This window comes from Fistularia commersonii, chromosome 33, assembly GCF_037954325.1.
Source record: "Fistularia commersonii isolate RoL2024-O1a breed Wild chromosome 33, RoL_Fcom_v1.0, whole genome shotgun sequence".
NCBI lineage: Eukaryota > Metazoa > Chordata > Actinopteri > Syngnathiformes > Fistulariidae > Fistularia > Fistularia commersonii.
In genome coordinates, this window is record NC_141316.1 from 8,407,272 (window position 1) to 8,426,752 (window position 19,481).

At 44.4% G+C, this 19,481-nt stretch overlaps 1 protein-coding gene across 3 annotated transcripts; it reads left to right on the top strand.

Annotated features, from left to right (window-relative positions):
• The first annotated feature begins 10,905 nt into the window (after positions 1-10,905).
• lrrc3ca (leucine rich repeat containing 3Ca) lies at positions 10,906-16,028 on the top strand. 3 transcript variants are annotated; one of them, XM_086140668.1, is made up of 2 exons: positions 10,906-11,466; positions 14,696-16,028. In XM_086140668.1, the coding sequence occupies exon 2, from the start codon at positions 14,720-14,722 to the stop codon at positions 15,563-15,565; it is 846 nt and encodes a 281-aa protein (XP_085996794.1). In that variant the 5' UTR covers positions 10,906-11,466; positions 14,696-14,719; the 3' UTR covers positions 15,566-16,028. The 3 variants fall into 3 exon arrangements, with proteins under 3 accessions (XP_085996794.1, XP_085996791.1, XP_085996793.1); XM_086140665.1 differs by having other exon boundaries at positions 10,912-11,394; XM_086140667.1 differs by lacking the exon at positions 10,906-11,466 and adding an exon at positions 11,635-12,222.
• The last annotated feature ends 3,453 nt before the right edge of the window (positions 16,029-19,481 follow it).

Genomic DNA, 19,481 nt, shown 5'->3' on the forward strand with positions numbered 1-19,481 from the left:
TCAACTTGGATGAAACTCTTGCCGCCAGTTTCATTGACCAATCAAACTGTGAGCACGTTGTCAATTTCCTCCAATGGGCGCAGCCAAGCCACGATCATCCAATCACCGAAGGGATTAGACTTATGAGCCCGCCCCCTCTTGCCTGACGACCAATGAGCTGCAGTCGATACAGGAAAAACAGCTTGACCACTGTATGAGGTTTCAAGGATTCAAGACTTTTGTTGTCATTAAAAAGAGTGCAACGGAATTTAGAGATAGCGGCCCTCATGTTAGGAGGAATCAAAAACAGACACATTAAAAAGCAGGACACAGCACAACAGTAAGTGAAGTAAAGGCATCTAAAAAACTTCATGACACTTTAGAGGTGAAGTTGTTCCAGCATGCAGACTCTTGTCCTCCTTACAGACATCTGTACTTTAAGCACTTCCTGTTCCTGTTGTACTTCCTCTTCGTGATCAAAGCAGTTAGCAAGCAATAATCTGCAAGTGACTATGAAAATAAAGACATGGTTTATATATTTGTTTTGGCTGTATCCTGACACTTGTCTTCCTCCGAGGTTCAGCAATGGTACCGCTCCCATAGCTGCACGCCACCCTAACATACATGTGTTAGGTACAAGGGCTGTGTCAGTTCATTTCATCAAAAAATGCAAACTTGTCTAATGTCCTATTTGTTGACATTAACGTTACAATATGCCTCCACTTTATGGAGGACTGCTGGTGGTGCTGGGCCAACACAGCGAACTCTTAAGCATGGGTTAACAACCTACGAGAGATATATTCCCCTATGTGACAGAAGCGCAGTCTTACAGAAAAAGAGTAGGGATGACTTCATGATCCACATTGGGACATGACCGCCTGTCACATAGAAAAAGACGGATTATTGGATTCCCCTTGCAGAATTAAGCCGTTTTACAGAGACAGCTGGATTTGGAGGACAGTTTTTGACTGCAACACCTTTGATGTTCATACATTATGATCTACGTTTCAACACGGCAGCCTGTTAAATGGAGAAATCAAAGACTCCTGGAATAAGGGAGATAGGTGGTAATGCAGCTTTCTGGTCACCAACTGCATGAAAGACACTGACGGGCACAGCTGGGGCGGGCGGAAAAAAAACACAAGTACATCTGGGTATGAAGACATCGGTGAGGAGACGAATGTTTATTTTCTAAGCAGTAAAGCTGCTCAGACTTGATAAAGGAGTTGAAACGCAGTGAAGACTCAGGAGGAATGGAACGTTGAGACAAGTACTCGGTGACGATCACCAAGGTGGTAAAGTATTTAGGAGGATTCCAGTCTGGGGTCTGATAAACGAAGACGTAGATAGTTTCTGGAAACTAACGGATTAGTCGATACTTGCTATGATGATACATTACAAAGAACCACCATACTTTCCAGTAATGCCAGATCATCTGCTTGAAATCTGATGTATCCGCTAAAAATTATGTGAATGTGAATTATTAGGGACAAGGTGCATGTGCGTGTGCATGTGTGTGTGTATACACATTTATATTGCATGATAGGTCAGGCTGCGGCCGTATGATTACTGTTTAACCCTGAGGATTTTCTTTTTTTCAGTACGTCACCATGGTAACACATGCTGGAACACTAACTTGCTCCTTGGGGGGGGGTTAGATTGGAAAATGTAACTTTAACACCAGAAAGAAAGGTGCTAAGAGGTATTTACTTGCAAGAAGATTACATGCAAGCATCACATGCAGGTAGTTAGATGAAAAATATGTGATTCTGGTTCTCATATTAATGATAAGGAGGTTACACATTCGTGTCAAGGACATATTTTACTACCTTTACCATCTAACCTTGGGAGCATCATTTGCGTTTATATGGAGGCATTTATAGATTAATGGATTTGATGTACCTCACATGTACCTATAAAACGTATGCGAGGCACAGATTGCCGGACGCCAGCACTACCAGACAGGAGCAGTCTGTTCCCACAAGCCATCACTCTGCTGAACACATAAACCCCCACAGCACCTTACATACGGTCCCAAGACACATACTAACAATTACATCTGTACTCGACCATCATTTTATGTAGCAAATTACCTCATCTTTGCACTACTTCAGTGATTTACCAGTATTACTTGAGCAGACATTGCACTCTGCACTTTGTATCGCATATGATGTTCTTTGCCCAGACACATCAGTGCAAGGTGTGAATGTCACCCGAAGCACATTCTTGTATGTTTGAAGATACTTTGTAAATATAGCTGACTCTGATGGATACTGCATGCAGAAAACAGCTCCGCATGTTTGGGATTGGATTTTGGAGTGATGTCTGTTCTTTTCATGTGATAGGAAAGGTAGTAAAAGGAAATGAGAGATTGCCAGAAAAGGCGGCCCTTTAATTGGATTTTGTCCTGCCCATGGGCATCATGTATATCCCCCCTTTATACACATAAAGTCAACTATTTAAACCATTTTAAAAGTTCCACAAGCATGACTAATGATTCATCGAAATGCAGTTTTGAATTTTCCAAAAAAGAAAAAAAAAATCACACGAGAAAATATTCTGGATTGATTTATCCCCAAGGCTCAAATCTAATTTTGCCTTTATCAGAATTTTCCAACTCACGTCCGTCTCATTTCCTGCAGTTTCTCAGCCAGACATTTGAACACAAGCGCAGCGCAGCGGTCAATCGGGTTATCGCAACAGAACAATTCTCATCTGATGTGTTTTTGCAGGAGTGTATCATTTTGCAGGGCTTCTCTTTTTGGATGTCTTCAGCCTTCGGGATTAAAGAAAACTATAGGGAAAAGACAGACTTCATTCAAGCCACCGCAGGCCTTTAACTAGGCCTATCTGTTGAATTTAAATGCAAACAAACATCCTCCTCTGCTACTTTGCCCACACATGTGACCTCAGCATGATAATAATGGACTGTGAATGGAAGTGAGTAATGCACCATCTCAGCAGCTGTGCAGTCGCACATATCGATGGCTGCAATGCAAAACCTCCTATCTGCAAATTTTCAGATTTTGGGTTTTTGCATTGAATGGTGAGAAATGGGATGGCTCCACATTTTCAGTCTATCTGCAAGATAATCCCACCCTTTCTTTTGACATAAATGTCACATGACAAAACTCCTATGTGCACAATGAAGCAGAAAAAAAACACTTATCTGCATTGTCAGTGGTAGAAATACATGCTATGTATTTTTAAATTATAACATAGAAATATAGTCTGTGAACAATAGAATATTCTTGAATATCTTTAACCAAGGCCATGCAATGATAAAATATAAACATTTTTTCATTTCCTGAAAAAAGTGTTTTTTTTTTTCAGATAGGAGGTTTTGCATTCCAGCCATCGATATGCATCCGCAATGGTACACATGAATCACCTCGGAAAACATGCATTGCATTCATTCATAATAATAAAGAGAGATGCATCTCATTTATGAGATGCAAATGCATTTACCATCTGGTCTCATCCTTTTTTTTGAAAAATACTATATGCAAAGTTTTGTAGACCGTCAACTGCATACTGTTACTTTGCTATTTAGTTCCTTTGAATTTTATCATCATCCATCCACCCATCTGTCATCTGCCACTTATCCTGCACTCAGGGTCGCGGGGGATGTTGGAGTTGCAATGTTGCTGTCATTGGGTGAGAAGCGGGCAATTTTTCCCAATTTTTTCCAATTAACCTGCTGCATGTTTTTGCACTGTGGGAGGAACCTGCAGAAAGCCTTGCAGACACGGGAGAACATGCAAACTCCACACAGAAACGTCCCCTTGTTGGAATCAAACAAGGGTCCTTCATGCTGTGAGGCTGTAGCGCTAACCACTGCGCCACCTGCCATCCAGATGATAATAATAATAATAATAATAATAATAATAATAATAAAAAATATCATTATTAGTCTTGATAACAATAATTGTTGCCATTATTACTATTATTGCTATTATTATATTAATTCATACTGATAATAATGTAATAATTTATCGTTAATGTTGTTGTTGTTGTTGTCATCAGTGTCACTATTATTAATGTAGTTGTAGCTGTGTTATTTTCATAGTAGGAAAAGGAGGAGTAATTAATAGTAAGAATCATTGTATTTCCCTTATTATTTATTTTGGAAAATTGTACTTAAATACTTAAAGTCCAATCTGATATTTATTACTAGAGTGAATTATTGAATTAGTATTGAATTATTGAACAATTTTTTACAGTTTTACAGGACAATTGATGCAACCCTGAGACCCTCATGCATTTCCACTAGGGGCTCCAGTGAGCACCTTGAAGGTGGTGCTAACTGGAGATGCAAATGTGCTTCAAATTTGATCCAATACACAACTGATGGAAAACCAGCAAGGATACAGTAAATGCACACACGGAGAATTTCCATTAAATGTAATATAAATGCAAAGTCAATTTAAAGAAAAATCTGACCAGAAAAGGAAAACCGGTGGTGTTTGTACCTCCTGTTTGTACATCTGGATTCCATTTCTTCTTGTTTCTGCCTCTTCTTACATTACTTTACTGCACTTTCATTTTTCATTTTATCTACTTCATTTTCCAGGTCTTTCTTTTTTGCTGAAGTGAAAGGATGCACTTAAATTTAATCTTGACTGAAACTATTCAAATACACCTACGCGGTGAGGCGCTCGCTCATTGTCGGGTTCGCAATTCAAGACGGGGGGATTCTATGGAAGTACTTTCAAATCGGAGATAGTCGGCAAATTGAGATGTTGTGTGACAGAGCAAAGTAAGCAAGTCAACGCAAAAGTAAACGGCAGGCAGATGGAAATATGTCATTACAAGTTTTTATACCTGACCTTTACTTGATGACCTATTTTTTGACTTTTTGTCAATAACATGTCAACAAAACTGCGCTTTGCCCTGCCACGGCCTGTCGCTTCTGCCAAGTTTGCGCTGCTTTTGGTGCCATTTCTTTGTTTTTCTGTCCTCCCAGCCGCAGGACTACACAAACATCACCGCGGAGCACAGGCCAAAAAAACAACATTACATTTTGGAATGGATCCCAATCACGGCATAGATCCAGGATTTATTTCAATTTTTTTTTTTTTTTTTTTTTTTTTAAGTGCGAGAGGCTTTTTATTTTCAATATTTTATCAGAAAGCATTGCGTGCCCATTGTGGAAAAAAAAAATGGGTGGTTTATTGGCCTTGGCAACAATCAGTTCTGTCTGCATGCAAAATGAAATCATGTTATCAGTCAGATCGTGGGTTTTGGGTCAGGGGGGATGGGACGTAACTCATTTCGGGTGGGTTTTTCTCCGTACCGCTTATCCTGCGGGGCTGGAGCCGATCCCGGCCGACAAATCGGCAAACCGTCACAGGACACGACTGTTCGCCCTCTCAATGACACCTCATATAGACAATATTTAATCGCTAATGCAGGAAGGAAACTGGAGTTACAATAAACTGGACTGGAAACACAACACAGGAAGTTCTTTCTGAGGAGACTGAGGTCATTTGGCGTCTGTTGCGGGATCCTCCAGACCTTCTACCAGTCAATGGTAGCCAACGCGCTGCTCAACAAGCAAGTGAGGAAAGCCCGATCGGTGGCGGGACTGAACTCGGACCATCTTCCGTCGGTGGCGGTGGGGAGGGTGAAGGACCAACTGGGAGCCGTTCCGTGCAGAACTGAGCGCTTCGGACGCTCCTGTGTGCCCACGGCCATCAGGCATCTGACTACCTCACCCATTCACACGTGTCGTACCCTAACTGTTGTCTATTTTATCCTTGTTGGTCTCAGCCCATTGGCATCCTGCTTATTTTCATTTTTGTCATTGCTATTGTCTATATTCCTATCCCTGTTGTTGTTTCGGTTGTCTATTTTCACCCTTACTGTCTTTTTAGCTTTTCCATCTTGTTTTCCATTCTTATTCTTGATGCTGTTGTTCTGTTGTGGATGTCGTTAGTATTTGTCTAATATTCATATTCACATTTATTGAAATTATAACCATTACAGTGCTGTGTCAATAGTTGGAGCTCAAGTACAGGTGGTCCTCACTTAGCGATGACTCGCAGTTAATACCGCGCAGTTTACCGCGCGGAAAATAGTGCGGAACAAATGGTCAATGCGTATGCAAATACTGTACGGCAGAAACGGTTTATCGACGGACTCGCTTAACGACAAACTCCTTGGAACCGTCGTTAAGTGAGATACCAGTGTATCTTATCTTATCTTATCCTAAACCTATCAGGAGGAGAACATGGAGACTCTTCATTCCCCCTGTCGGAACGGCGCCAGGAACCTTCTTGCAGTGCAGTGGAAGGGCTGACCGCCGCACCGCCGCTCCCTGAATAAACATTATTTCAACTAGCACATTAATGGCACAGTGCCCTTTTTCTGACTCCCATCGTACCTTCAGGATGTACGGCTCAGACATCCTCGTATGTCCACCCGAATTGAAAATCTTGGAAATAAATGAACAGGCTCTGACTAATGTTTTCAAAAGACGCGCGCACCTCCGTTTCATCGGTGAAATTCACTTATGCAGTCCAACTGTGAGGCAGTTCTTTGCAAAGGAAGGGCGAAGGTAGGAAATCAGTGTCCCCTGGCCATAGTTTCCTGCATTATCGGTTTATATAAGTGAATTTGCTGGTGCTCCTTTCAGTTTTTCTTGGTAATTATTTCCTGCTTAAGCACATCCTGTTTCTGAACGCGGGCGAGGGCGGGGAGTCGAGCGAACGCATTCGACGTCTGCGACGATATTCAGTTTACACTCTGGTGTTTTGTTTCTATTTTGTGACTTTTTACGCGTTTCTCATTTATCATTTAGTTTTGGCTAAAGGCGGTGGGTAGCGAGGTCACAGATAGAATACCTTGATATTTATCCGAAGGTCGATTTGTGCGCGATTGTGTTTTATTGCGGCATGCGCGGCAGCCACCGAGGATCTAAAACAAGAATCGACCCACGCCGGGATTGAAGTAAATATGTACACAGTTAACCTCTGACATAAAGCATGCATTGTGTTTTGTTTACTCCCTTTCGGTCGTGTTGTGACCAACATAATATCGGCGACGTCCTTGGCAGGCCATGATGTGACCTTTGAGGCGAACACCCCTCCCCGGCCGTCATTGTGAGTACGTCCGAGAGACACAATGAGGGGCCGAGAATTATTAATTGCTTTAAAAGGGCAATGAAAAACAGCTTCGGCCGCCTCTATCCTGTGTTGGCAGGCAGCCGCAGAGAACGTAACATTTAAGATCCCGCCGATCGACGGTGATGACGCATCTGCACGACTGAACACGCGTGAGAAAATACATGAGCGACCAACTCTTTACGAACCTCCCTTTATACGGGTGTTTTTTTCTACAGAAACATCATAATAGGCACTTGTCGCCTCTGTTTTTTTTTCTGGTTGAAAATGGTTTTATAAAGTGCCGCGACCCTGTTGATAAAGTTACAACAGTCGACCGCCCGAACTGTATCGTCGTCACGATCTTGCAACATATTTTGCAGGGCTTTCATGGCGTTTGTCGTCGCCGCAAGTTGTTTCGAGCGTCAGATCGGTCTCTTCGATTTCTTCCTCTTCTTGTCGCTTCCCTTCCTCGCCGGCAGACTTCATCATCTGGTTGAGGTTCTCCTCTGTCGGTGGATCCGAACGGCGGTCCGTTAAAGCCGTTGATGTCTTCAGGAGTCATGTAGGAGAAGCCGTCTCCTCCAAGAATACCTGCCAGTAAAGGAAATCTCATCTTTTATTTATTTTATAAAATGAGTTTCAGTTTAATTTTACAATATTTTTTACTGTTTTTTTTTTTCTTCTTAGGCGAAAAAATAGCAAAAAAAAATACTGCCAAAAAAAAACACACTGAGGAACGATACATCGCGAGGACCAAATTACAAAAAAAAAAAAAAAAAATTAAAATAAAAAATAAAAAATTACAAAAAAAAAAAGTAGCGAAGGCGCGAAAGCCGAAAAACCGCGAAGTAGCGAGGGTCTGCTAGACGGACGAGACGGGTGCCGAAATGTGAGCTTGAGCTTGGAAGACCAAAGAGAAGATTTATGGATGTCTTGAGAGAGGATATGAAGTTAGGTGGTGTGAAAGAGGAGGATACAGAGAATAGGGTCCGATGGAGAAGGAAAAGAAGAAGATGACATGAGGTAGGGAAAGATTTCCTGCATCTTTCCGCTGTAACAGCTGGAGAAGCTGCTCCGCTGTCTCTCCAGTGTGAGTCCATGACGGACGACGGTTTCTTAAGCATCCTCCTTTCCAACACGATCTCAAAGTGGCAGAGAAGAAAAAAAACAATTTCGTTCCCTTCAAAAAAAGCGGTGCCTTGTTTCCTTAACGCCGCTGATATTTGACTTGAAAGCTCTGGGTGCCGGCGGGGAGGATGAGGTGAGGTGACCCGCTTGGTTATGAGCTGCTGCTGCAAATCCCCACCCTTTTTTTTTTAAAAAAAAAAAAAGAAAATTCACCTTTCTTACAGACTCTCATTCGGTTCAAGGCACGTAAGAAAATAAAGAAGAGGATATGGTAATGCTGTATGCACAAAGTCAAAGCAGGCGTTTGATCTCGCCCGGGAACGAAGCCTGCGCCGGGAGGCCCGCTCAGGAGACTCAAATATATAAAAAAATGTACGTGCGTTTGCGTGAGCCGGCAGGACGAGCGGGCCGGGGAAAGCGGATGACGGATGACGAAACTCCGAGCATCCACTCGTGGTTAAAAACGCCGCCGTGGCGTCGAGGTGACATTGTTAGGCTTAGCTTTTTTCCTCACGCAAATTCCCACTCTGCTCCTTGGATTACCGTCAGCTTACAGGTGCGCCTCCGGCACCTCTGTCACGTAAAGGTGGCGGCGGCGGCGGCGGCGGGCGGCTCCAAAGCTCCGTCTAGCAGCAGTGAAGCTCACAAGCTGCGGAGCATTTAGAGTAATCTGATAAAACGGAGGGGAGACTGCACCGCCAATGCACTCTCCTCCGCCAGGGAGGAATATAATCCTGTTTTCTGCTGTTTCACCGCCATGTGCTCCGCTTCCTATCTGATCTTCGGTTAATGACGACAACATGAACGCGGGAGAGTCGGCGTAGTGAATACTGAGCAGCGGCGGCAACGTTATTTGCTATATGTTCCACGTGAAGACGCGGACGCTACCCTTTTAATTAAAAAGTACCAGTTGCACGGAACACAAAAACATGCTTAAATTCCAGATTGCATGACGGAGATACCGTTTTTCACAGGAATAAAACAATCGAAAATAGAGATGAGGTGGAAATAGCAGACGGGAAGGAGGATACGATGACATGACGTTTCAGGAAGTGATATTAAATGGCGGCGCAGATGAAATACCAATTCAGGAAATGCGACACCGGGCCGTCTTGTGAACATTGTCAACAAAAATCGCAAATAAAGTCATTCATCTGTGCAGCCCTTCCACGTTGAAAATGGCGTTGCTGGATCTTTAGGTCATCGCGTGTGGATGTTCACGGATGCAGGCGCACCAAATAAGACGCAAAACAATGAGTCGTAGTTTCGGTTAATTATCGGCAGGCTGTTATTCTGGAGAATCATGGAGGGAGCCTGGGCGGAGGAACCAACTGTATTGATTTTAATTCCATTAATACCTCATGACCGGCTGCTTGGCAGACTCCGCAGGTCAGTGCTCACGAAGGTCTCTTATACAAGACTTGATTGGGCTTCCTTATCGACTGGCAGCAGGCAGGAAGAGGCTTCGCGGCCCCGCCGGCGAGGCGGCAGGTTTGAAACAACAAGCTGCAGACACCAGATGCTTCCAGCTCGGCTGCAAACGGCAGGAACCTGCACAGCTACTCACTCCAACAACTAAAACTAAAGACGACAAACAAATCACTTTCCTTATCACGATGTAGAAGACTATATCCGGTGCCCGATGAGCTGCAGAGTAGAATAGAATTAATGTGTATCTTATCTCATCAGTTTTAAAAAACTATCCCACTCTGTATATATAATTGTATAAATCCATATGTATATAAATCCCATTCTTTATATATATCTATATACTCCATCCCTTTCTGTGCGTGTGTGTATGTGCGTATATACAGGGCTGTCTCAGAAAATTAGAATATTGTGATAGAATATAAGTTCTTTATCTTCTGTAACCCAATTGAAAAAAAACAAAATTACTTTTTCATGATATTCTAATATTTTGAGATAGGATTTTCGAGTTTTCTTAAGATGTAAGCCATAATCAGCAATATTAAAGTAGTAAAAGGCTTGCAATAGTTCAGTTGATTTGTAATGAATCCAGAATCCAAAAACATTTTTGTTTTTGTAATTGCATTACAGAAGATAAAGAACTTTATCACAAGATTATAATTTTCTGAGACAGTCCTGTATATGTATATATATATATGTGTATATATATATATATACACGTATACATGTACATAAACATGCATCCCATTCTGTTATATATACTGTTTGTATATGTATATACTGTATTACATACAATATATACATATGTGCATGTATATACTGTATATGTATATGTATATATATATATATGCATATATATTCCTATACAAATAAAACTGATACATTTACACACTATAAGATGTAGATCCACCCAGCCATCTATCTATCTATCTATCTATCTATCTATCTATCTATCTATCTATCTATCTATCTATCTATCTATCTATCTATCTATCCACGCCCACAAAAATGAATACAGAAATTTTGCTGGGATTAAACGACAGCAGGATTAAAATCACACGTTGTTTGTCATTAATTGAGATTTTTTCCTCACATCTCCTTTTTTCCTGTTCATTTTTATTTGCTGATGATGTGATGCCATATGTGTGTGTGTGTGTGTGTGTGTGTGTGTGTGTGTGTGTGTGTGTGTGTGTGTGTGTGTGTGTGTTGTGATTTAGTATTTTCTGATTCCTGCACGTCCAGCGAGCCGCTGCGCATAAATCCAAGTCTCGCCTGTTTTTTTTTACACATTTGCATAATTACATTTCACAGCAGAGAATTATTTCCGGCCATTAGCGACGCGCGTAAACGCGTCGTGCACCGCGCACGGCGCACCGAGCACCGTGCACCCTTCCCCTCCCTCTCCTCTGCACGCACACATAACACAGTGAGGGAGGTTTCTCCTCCGGTGACGGAGGCCGTCCTTCCTCTCCTCCCTCCCTCCGCGCCTCTGCTCCCGTCGCTCCGGCTCCGTCCCCCTCACTCCGGCGGTCAGGTGGAGAGCGGGAGGCGGCGGCCCCTCCGGAGCCTGGAGCCCGGAGCCTGGAGCCTGGAGCCCGGAGCCTGGAGCCCGGAGCCCGGAGGCTGGAGCCCGGAGCTTGGATCCTGGAGCCTGGAGGTTGGAGCCCGGACCCCGGAGCTTGGAGCCTGGCACCTGGAGCCCGGAGCCTGGAGCCTGGAGCCCGGTGCCTGCAGCCCGGTGCCTGGAGCCTGTGCAAGTTGATCGATTTCTCGGGAATCGGGTCGGATCGGACGGGATGGGAAGGAGCGACGGAGCCCCGGAGGCGTGAGTGCGCGTCCGCCGTGCAGGACGCGCGTCTTCTCGGGGACCCCGGTGCTGCTCCGCGGCACGGGCTGCAAAATAATCCACATTACTTCCAATTCGTTTTATCATTTCAATCTCTTTTTTGTTGTTGTTAAATTCTCTTCATTTGCTTTCCAAGGTGGAGATTTTATTTCTGCAAAGTTTAAGAGGTCAATCTTGATTATCCAGTATGTGTATTTGTTTATATAGATATATAAATATGCATGCGTGCCATCATATCCTGCTTGTCTAGCCACTGTTGGTGTTGTTTTTATGGATTTATGAGTAAAATGACAAGATCAGGGGGCGTCTGCAGTCTGTCCAGTGATGGAGGTTGACACTGAGTGAAAGGGGGGGGGGGGCTAAGAGCCCCGGGATTCGATTAGAGATCCTCTAAAAAATGTGTTTGCCGTTTAAAGATGACAAGACAAGGGTGCTTTCCGTGGCCCTTTCCATTTTTTCCCGCCTATTATTCCCTGTCTGCCTCGCAGTCCACAAAAATATGCTCATTTGATGCAGTTTATACGTAAAGTCAAAACGAATGCTCGCCTTCCACTTCACCGACGGACGTTTGAGGCATCACGTTGCAACACCGACGCCACGCATTTCATATGTGACTCTTAGGTGGCATCGCCGCCGCCGCCCAGCTTGTCCTAACTTGCGGTGAAAAGCCAGAATCCTCTCCTGTCCGAAAGACTCCGGCGAGGCCCGACATCTGTTCATCTCGGGCAGAGCCAGGTCGGGTAATCCTGTTCCTTTAGCGCCGCTAAGCTCGTCGTTGTCGACGGGTATCACTTTTCGGACAGATGCGGGGAATCAAAGGGACTTTGCGATACGCCGCCGTTCGAAAAATTAATCAGATTAATCGCCTAATTAATCAGATTTAACTATGACGTGAACGCAGCTTAGAAAAGTGTGCGAGAGATGTGAGGTTAATCTTTCACTCGGAACACAGCGAGGAAAGCTGCGCTCGGCGTCCGACCGGGTTTTTGAACGCTACTTTAGCTCAACGAACAAGAATCGTCGCTCTTTTTGTGAATCATGTCGCTCCATCCCCGAGTCTTTCCCGCCTCGGCTGTCTTATTAGCGCTCTGCATTCCCCCCTTTCCTCCGTATTCCACTCGTCACGCTGTCATCGTAACCCTTCTCCTAAACCCCGCTTGATAACCCTCTCTCTTAACACCCTGCATTCTGGTGTCCCACCTCCGTCAAGCTCCCCCATTATCCCTCAGCAAAATACCAGGGTGCCGCGTTTGGTGACAGGAAAAGTGGCGCCTTCACAGGAGCACGCCACCGTCCGCTCGGTCCGAGCAAGGTTGTTGCCCCCATCCGTGGCGGTTTTCCTGGCCTCGAGAGAGATTTAGGATAAAGAAGTCGTGCCGGCGCCGGTGGAGCTGGAATCGTCGGCACTTTATCAGCGCCTTCGCTCCGGCACGGCAGCCTCCATCTCACCCACTGCTCATTATCCCGCTTGTCTTGCAGGCACCGCTTTTAACCGGCGTAACGTAACAAGTCTTGCAGGCAAATCATCATCATCTACCCCCTCACACACACACACACACACACACACATAGATGTACACACTGTTGCCGCCAGCCGTTCTCCAACCCCCTCCCGTTTGTTATGTGATACTCGGAGATACTCGGAGATCGATTTCATTTTTTAATCTCGGTAAGTGGATCTTGCTCGGCGTCCGCTGTTGGGAAAAAAAATAAGAAGTCCGACGGAACCGTTCGGTTCATTTTTACATTTTTTTGTTTTTATTTATCTCGGGCCGTGTTCGTCGGAAGGAAGTGTTTCGACCAAACGTTTACCCGAGCCGGGTCAGAGGCCGCATCCACGCTGTACCGTTTGGCCTGAGAGGATTAGTAACAGAATAGGAGAAAGCCCAGATCGGCTATTAATAACGTGTGTTTGGGCAGTTTCACCCCATCCTTTCATCGCCACACATACTAGAATATAAAGTCCGACTCACGCAAACAAGCTGGCGTTGCTTCCTCTCCTGACTTAAGACCTCATAAACCGGCAACAGCGTTGGCTGACAGAACAGACACCTAGCAACAAGTTATAACGGTTATATTTATATTAAAAAAAAAAGCGGTGTGGCAGAATTTAATTTTCCACAGGAACGGGAAGGACATATATGCAGATCAGCGAAATTTTAATAGTTTTTAAGAGCCCGGCGATTTGTCGGGAACATTTCGTTCCTCTAACACTATGCTAATGCCGGTGTCTGTGTACGGAAATAGCCCCGCACTGCAGGGATGTCAATTATAAAGGAGGCACAGTGACACCAAAGGATTTTCTTAGCTTGTTTATTGCGCTACTACGAAGGGAATGCTTGATCCTTCAACTTTCCTGGAAATGCAGCCGAAGTGCAGTCGTGTCCGGTCACCGGCTTGCAGAAATGAACATCAGGTATTCCCACTGCCTACACGCTCCAATTAGACCACTGACCGCACCCGTTAGTCGGCGATGTTTTGAATTTTTTTTTTTTTAAAACTCAATGTTTATTTAGTTTTTCCTCTACATCACATTACACATTTCTCTATATTTTTTAAAATTCAATTTTTATTTAGTTTTTCTTTACATCAATATGAAAGGTACATATGGCGCATATAAAAAAAGGAGGGGGGGTGGCAAAAAACGATTAAAAAAAAAAAAACTACACTCAACATAGATCATCTAAAAGGATATGATGCTTATGTCCGGCGCAGGTCCAAAACTCTTATTGTATTAGTAAAGTCATGGCATGAGTCCATTGTTTTGAGAAGATAGGCTTCTGAAGTCTTAATGAATATGTAATAATGTCCCATACTTTTTGGATCCACATATTATATGTAGGGGGAGTCGGTTTGAATCACCTGATAGTTGTTTAGGAGGTATTTTCCATCCTTTGTGTCTACCCCCAAAGAGGTTGCTCCTAATAACGCAGTTGTCAGGCTTAGTGGGACATCCCGCTTCAAAAACCTCCTTCCAAAATGAACTTAGTTTGGGGAAAAGCCATAATATATGCGTGCGGTTGGCAACATCACCACAATTCATCCAGCAAGAACTACAATGTGTCGGCCCCATCTTCGCTATCATTTGCGGTGTTCTGAAAACCCTGATAATTACTCTCCGAGGTTTTGATTTTTGAAAGTATATTTCTGCAGCACAGTAAGATCATTTTCCGCCCAATCCAACGTGACCTCGTGTCGTTTTGTCACAGGCCCAGTAGTTACTGGGGAAGCTGATGTGCACCGTTAGCCAGGCGGTCGTCCCCGGAGCATGCCCACGTCGCAAGATGTCCCTCCCGGCAGACTGGGTCCTGCGCCACTCAGTGGTCATGTGTTTGCTGCTGCACAGCCTGGTGCTGATGACCTTCTGCTTCCACCACGCCGCCACCAGCTGCTCCAAGAACTGCTACTGCTCTGAGACCGAAGGCACCGGCAAGACGGTCAGGTGCAGCAATCTACAGCTCACGGAGATCCCTCAGGACATCCCCAACGACACGCGGCGCGTCTACCTTGACTTTAACCTCCTCACGACCGTCCCGCCTAATGCTTTTGTGGGTTTGTCCCACCTGGTGGAGTTGGATCTATCGCACAATGACTTAAGCCAGCTGGACACGGGAGCCTTCCGAGGCCTGGGCGCCTCGCTGCAGTCGTTGGACCTTTCCTCCAACAAGTTAGTCCATTTTAACCCGGAGTCCTTCGTGGGTCTGCGAGCTCGTGCGAACCTGACAAACAACCCGTGGCATTGCGACTGTAACCTGCAGATGGCCCTGCCCCACGTGGAACTCGAACCCGTGTCGCTGACCGGCATCGTGTGCCAGACGTCGGACCCCGAGGAGATCGGCGTCCAAGGACTCGCCTTCCTCTTGGCACCGGACATAGACCTGTGCGCAGTGATGAAGAGGACTACGGACGTGGCCATGCTGGTCGTCATGTTTGGCTGGTTTACCATGGTCATCTCCTACCTGGTCTACTACGTCAGGGCCAACCAGGAGGACGCTCGAAGACACCTGGAGTATCTCAAGTCACTGCCCAGCAGGCAAGGCAAATCGGAGGAGTCTTCCACCATTAGTACTGTGGTATAGCGTCGACGGGACTCCGCGCGGGACCTAAAATAGCAGCATACCCCAAACCGGATGGACCCGGGAGTCACCCTTCCATCATGGCTCGCATTGCCGGGCTGCTGTGATGGGACCAAGGTGAGCGGCTGTCTGGATGGGAAAACCGGGCAGATGCAGTGTTGCCCGGATTAATTATTCATCTCTCGACGGCCCATTAGAGGGTTTTGTAGACTGAGTTGATGGTCAGGTCTTTGCACGAAGACAGAAAGAGCGGTTTTTGGTCGAGGTCCAAATATGGGCTACAAATGGGACTTGTCCAGTGATGCATGCCTTTCCTGCACATCCCGCCGCGGGAGGCTACGTCACACGGCGGCGCGGACGGCGGAAAAACATCAGGATCTCTATCGTGTCTCTCAATAGTGAACTGTTTTCGATCGCATCTTAGCAGAAAACAAAAAAAGGTTTTGCATTAAAGGTTTTGACTGAGTATCCGCCTTCTTGCCCGTGGATTTGTCGGCCGTCGGTCCTTCCTTCCAGAATGAATCCACGTTTTTTTAATCACTCTCGAGCCACTTCATATTCAGGTCCACGCACTGATGTGCACGATTACCGAGGGGTGATGAGAGACTTGTCAGTTCTTCTGTGCGCTTTTGGTTTCCACAGAGAGCCTTCACACGGACGAGAACCGCAGGCGTCGGACGGTAAGAGGTTTTTTTTTTTTCCATTTTTGTTTTGCAACTTGCTGTTTTTGTGAAAGCAACGGTGAATGTGTTTCGTCCGCATCGGGCTGATTAGAAATGATATGCCGGTCAAGGTTGGAGGACGTGTGATTGGCAGGGGATTCTTAAGTCTGAGGCCAAAAAAAGGCTTAGAAGCAGAGAATTACAGGTTAAGTCGGCGGTAGTTAAACCCCAAGGGGTTTCCAGACGACTTTTACGCAGCCCGGACCTGCGCGGGTTGCGAATCTCCGAGTTTATCCGGCCCCCGATGCAAAAGCTGAAGCCCCAGAACTCAATTTCTGTGATCGGGAAAGAGGAAATGCGCTTGTAACTTAATCCATGTCAGACTATGAGATACCTCTGCTGTTTGCACAGGGCGAGGTAAGAATAGCCAAGTGAAGTGCTGAATAATGAAATTATCTATTTGAGATGTGGGAAACAGTTAGTCAACAGGGGTATCCCTGTGTCAGGCCCACAAGTGCCTCAGGAACGGCGCAAGACCGATCAATAATTCATGACGGTCATAAAAATAAAAAAATAATAAAAAAAAAACCTTGCAGAAAGTCTGGGAATGCACCCATCATCTTGAGTGACCCACTTCTGGACAAGAAATGAAGGGGAGGTTTGAGCTGCCCACCTCTCTGCTGCCTGACTCCCATTGCTTGGGATGAATACTTTCTAAATTTCATGTTTATTTTTGACCTCATCTTGATGGTGTTAATTCCAATGTTAGTTAGCAGATATCAGAAGCAGAATCAGAAAAACTTGTCCATGAGGGCCAATTTGGGGGCACATGCGGTAGCGGCATCAAAATTGTGAACATCAAGAATAAAATAAAATTAAATAAAATTAAATAAAATTAAATAAAATTAAATTAAAAAAATGTGGAAAAACTTAGAAAAAAAAGAGTATATATATATTACTGTATAAAATTGTGCAAATTGTAGGTACAGACCAGCTTTTTGGTCCCACATTACAGAACAAACGGCGAGATTCACTCCGACATAAATAAATGACTTTGTTTGATCAGTTATGCGCATGTTTGTGCTGATAATAGTGAAATAGACTGAACCGGTTTGCATTATTCCGAGGTGAAGTGTATTTCCCAAATAGAACGGTATTGCTGAAGGCTCATGTTGGACTTCAGCACGGCTCGAGAAGATGATTGACATCAACTTATGATTCATTCATTCACTCATTCATTACCAGTAATGCTTATTCCCGGGGTCTCTGGACTGCTGGAGCCCAACCCGGTGGTCACTGGGCGAGAGGCGGGGTTCCCCCTGGGTCGATCACGGGGCCACTTATGGAGACGCGCAACCATTCACCCTCTCATTCCCAGGTTTCAGCAACTCAACGAAGCTCCCGCATGTTCTGTCAGCGGTGGAGAACATGCAGACTCCACACAGGAAGGCCTCCGTGGAATCGTGCTCGGTATAAGATACGAGCCGAAATCCCCTCCATGCAGCCCTGAGCGTCCCATTATAAACAACGCCGGCTTTGCTCTGCTACTTTTCTAAACTCAGAATCCTCAAAACCACTAAATGTTTGTTGCTGTGCGTCTCCCGCTGTTGTGAGCCTGACAGCGCGTGATCCTTCCTCCGTTTTTACGTGTCACTCTCATTCGTGTCTCCCGGTGATCCCCGATGTCGCGTCCGGTCCGTCAATCCGCTCGAGTCCCCCGAGTCTTCCCCCTCATGTTGTGCACCTGTCTCTCGTTGTCATTGTGAGCTTTATTTTTGTCGACGGTTTCGGTCCTCGTGCGCGACTGGGCCCCTTCTGTCTCGTCGACTTCTTTATCCCGGCTCCAATGCAAGTTGTTCGCCGACGTGGATACAGGCGACTCTTCTGCACTCGGGATCTTAACAATAGTTACGGCGAGTCTCCGTTTCACCCACGGCTCCTTCTCTCAGGATGCCGAGATCTCCTACACGTGTTCTTCCTGGAGTTATTCCTGTTATTCCTGTCGGTCCCCCTGAGGACATCTCGACTCCTCCATCAGCTCCCCGTCTGCCCTCGTGTTCTACACACACCTGTCTTTTGTTGTCGTCAATGAAAATCGTATTTTCGGTCCCGGACAGATTGTCTGGAGCCTTTTTGCAACAAAACCCGCGATAAATGTTCCCTTATTTCAGGACTGGCATTTTGGACCTGCATTGTTCCTGACTATGTGTGGAACAAATATCTTATAAAGAGAGACTATTCACGGCTGCCTTTGGAAAAAGGGTAATGCATTTGTTATTGACGTGATTAATTAAGATGTGACGGTAGTTATTATAACAGTAACAAAAGAGGTCATCTGTGCTCGGCTCTGCAGGTGTGCAGCGCCTGCAGAATATCTAGACTGGAAAAATATTTCGACAGAATCTAATCTTATGAATGAATAAACGCTCAAAACATGCAGGAGGTCATTAGGAGACCCCGGATTGTGCGATTGTGTGTTTTTCCACTTTCATTTTGAGTGTGACTCCAAATCCAGACCTCGGTGGGTTCATTCAGGACTGTCTCAGAAAATTAGAATATTGTGATAAAGTTCTTTATCTTCTGTAATGCGATTACAAAAATGTCATACATTCTGGATTCATTACAAATCAACTGAAATATTGCAAGCCTTTTATCATTTTGATATTGCTGATTATGGCTTACATCTTAAGAAAACTCAAAAATCCTATCGCAAAACATTAGAATATCATGAAAAAGTAGTTTTGTTTTTTTTAATTGTATTACAGTAGATAAAAAACTTTATCACAATATTCTAGTTTTCTGAGACAGTTCTGTACATTTGATTTCCATCGATCATTATTGTTTGAGTTTGTTGTCAGCGCATTCAAATATGTAAAGAAAAAAGTATTTCATAAAAATATTTAATTCATTCAGATCTAGGATGTGTTATTTTAGTGTTACCTTTATTTTTTTGAGCAATTGTGTATATACAGGACTGTCTCAGAAAATTAGAATATTGTAATAAAGTTCTTTATCTTCTGTTATGCTATTAAAAAAACAAAAATTACTTTTTCATGATATTCTAATATTTTGCAATAGGATTTTTGAGTTTTCTTAAGATGTAAGCCATAATCAGCAATATTAAAATAATAAAAGGCTTGCAATATTTTAGTTGATTTGCAATGAATCCAGAATGTACGAAATTTTTGTGATTGTAATTGCATTACAGAAGATAGAGAACTTTATCACAATATTCTAATTTTCTGAGACAGTCCTGT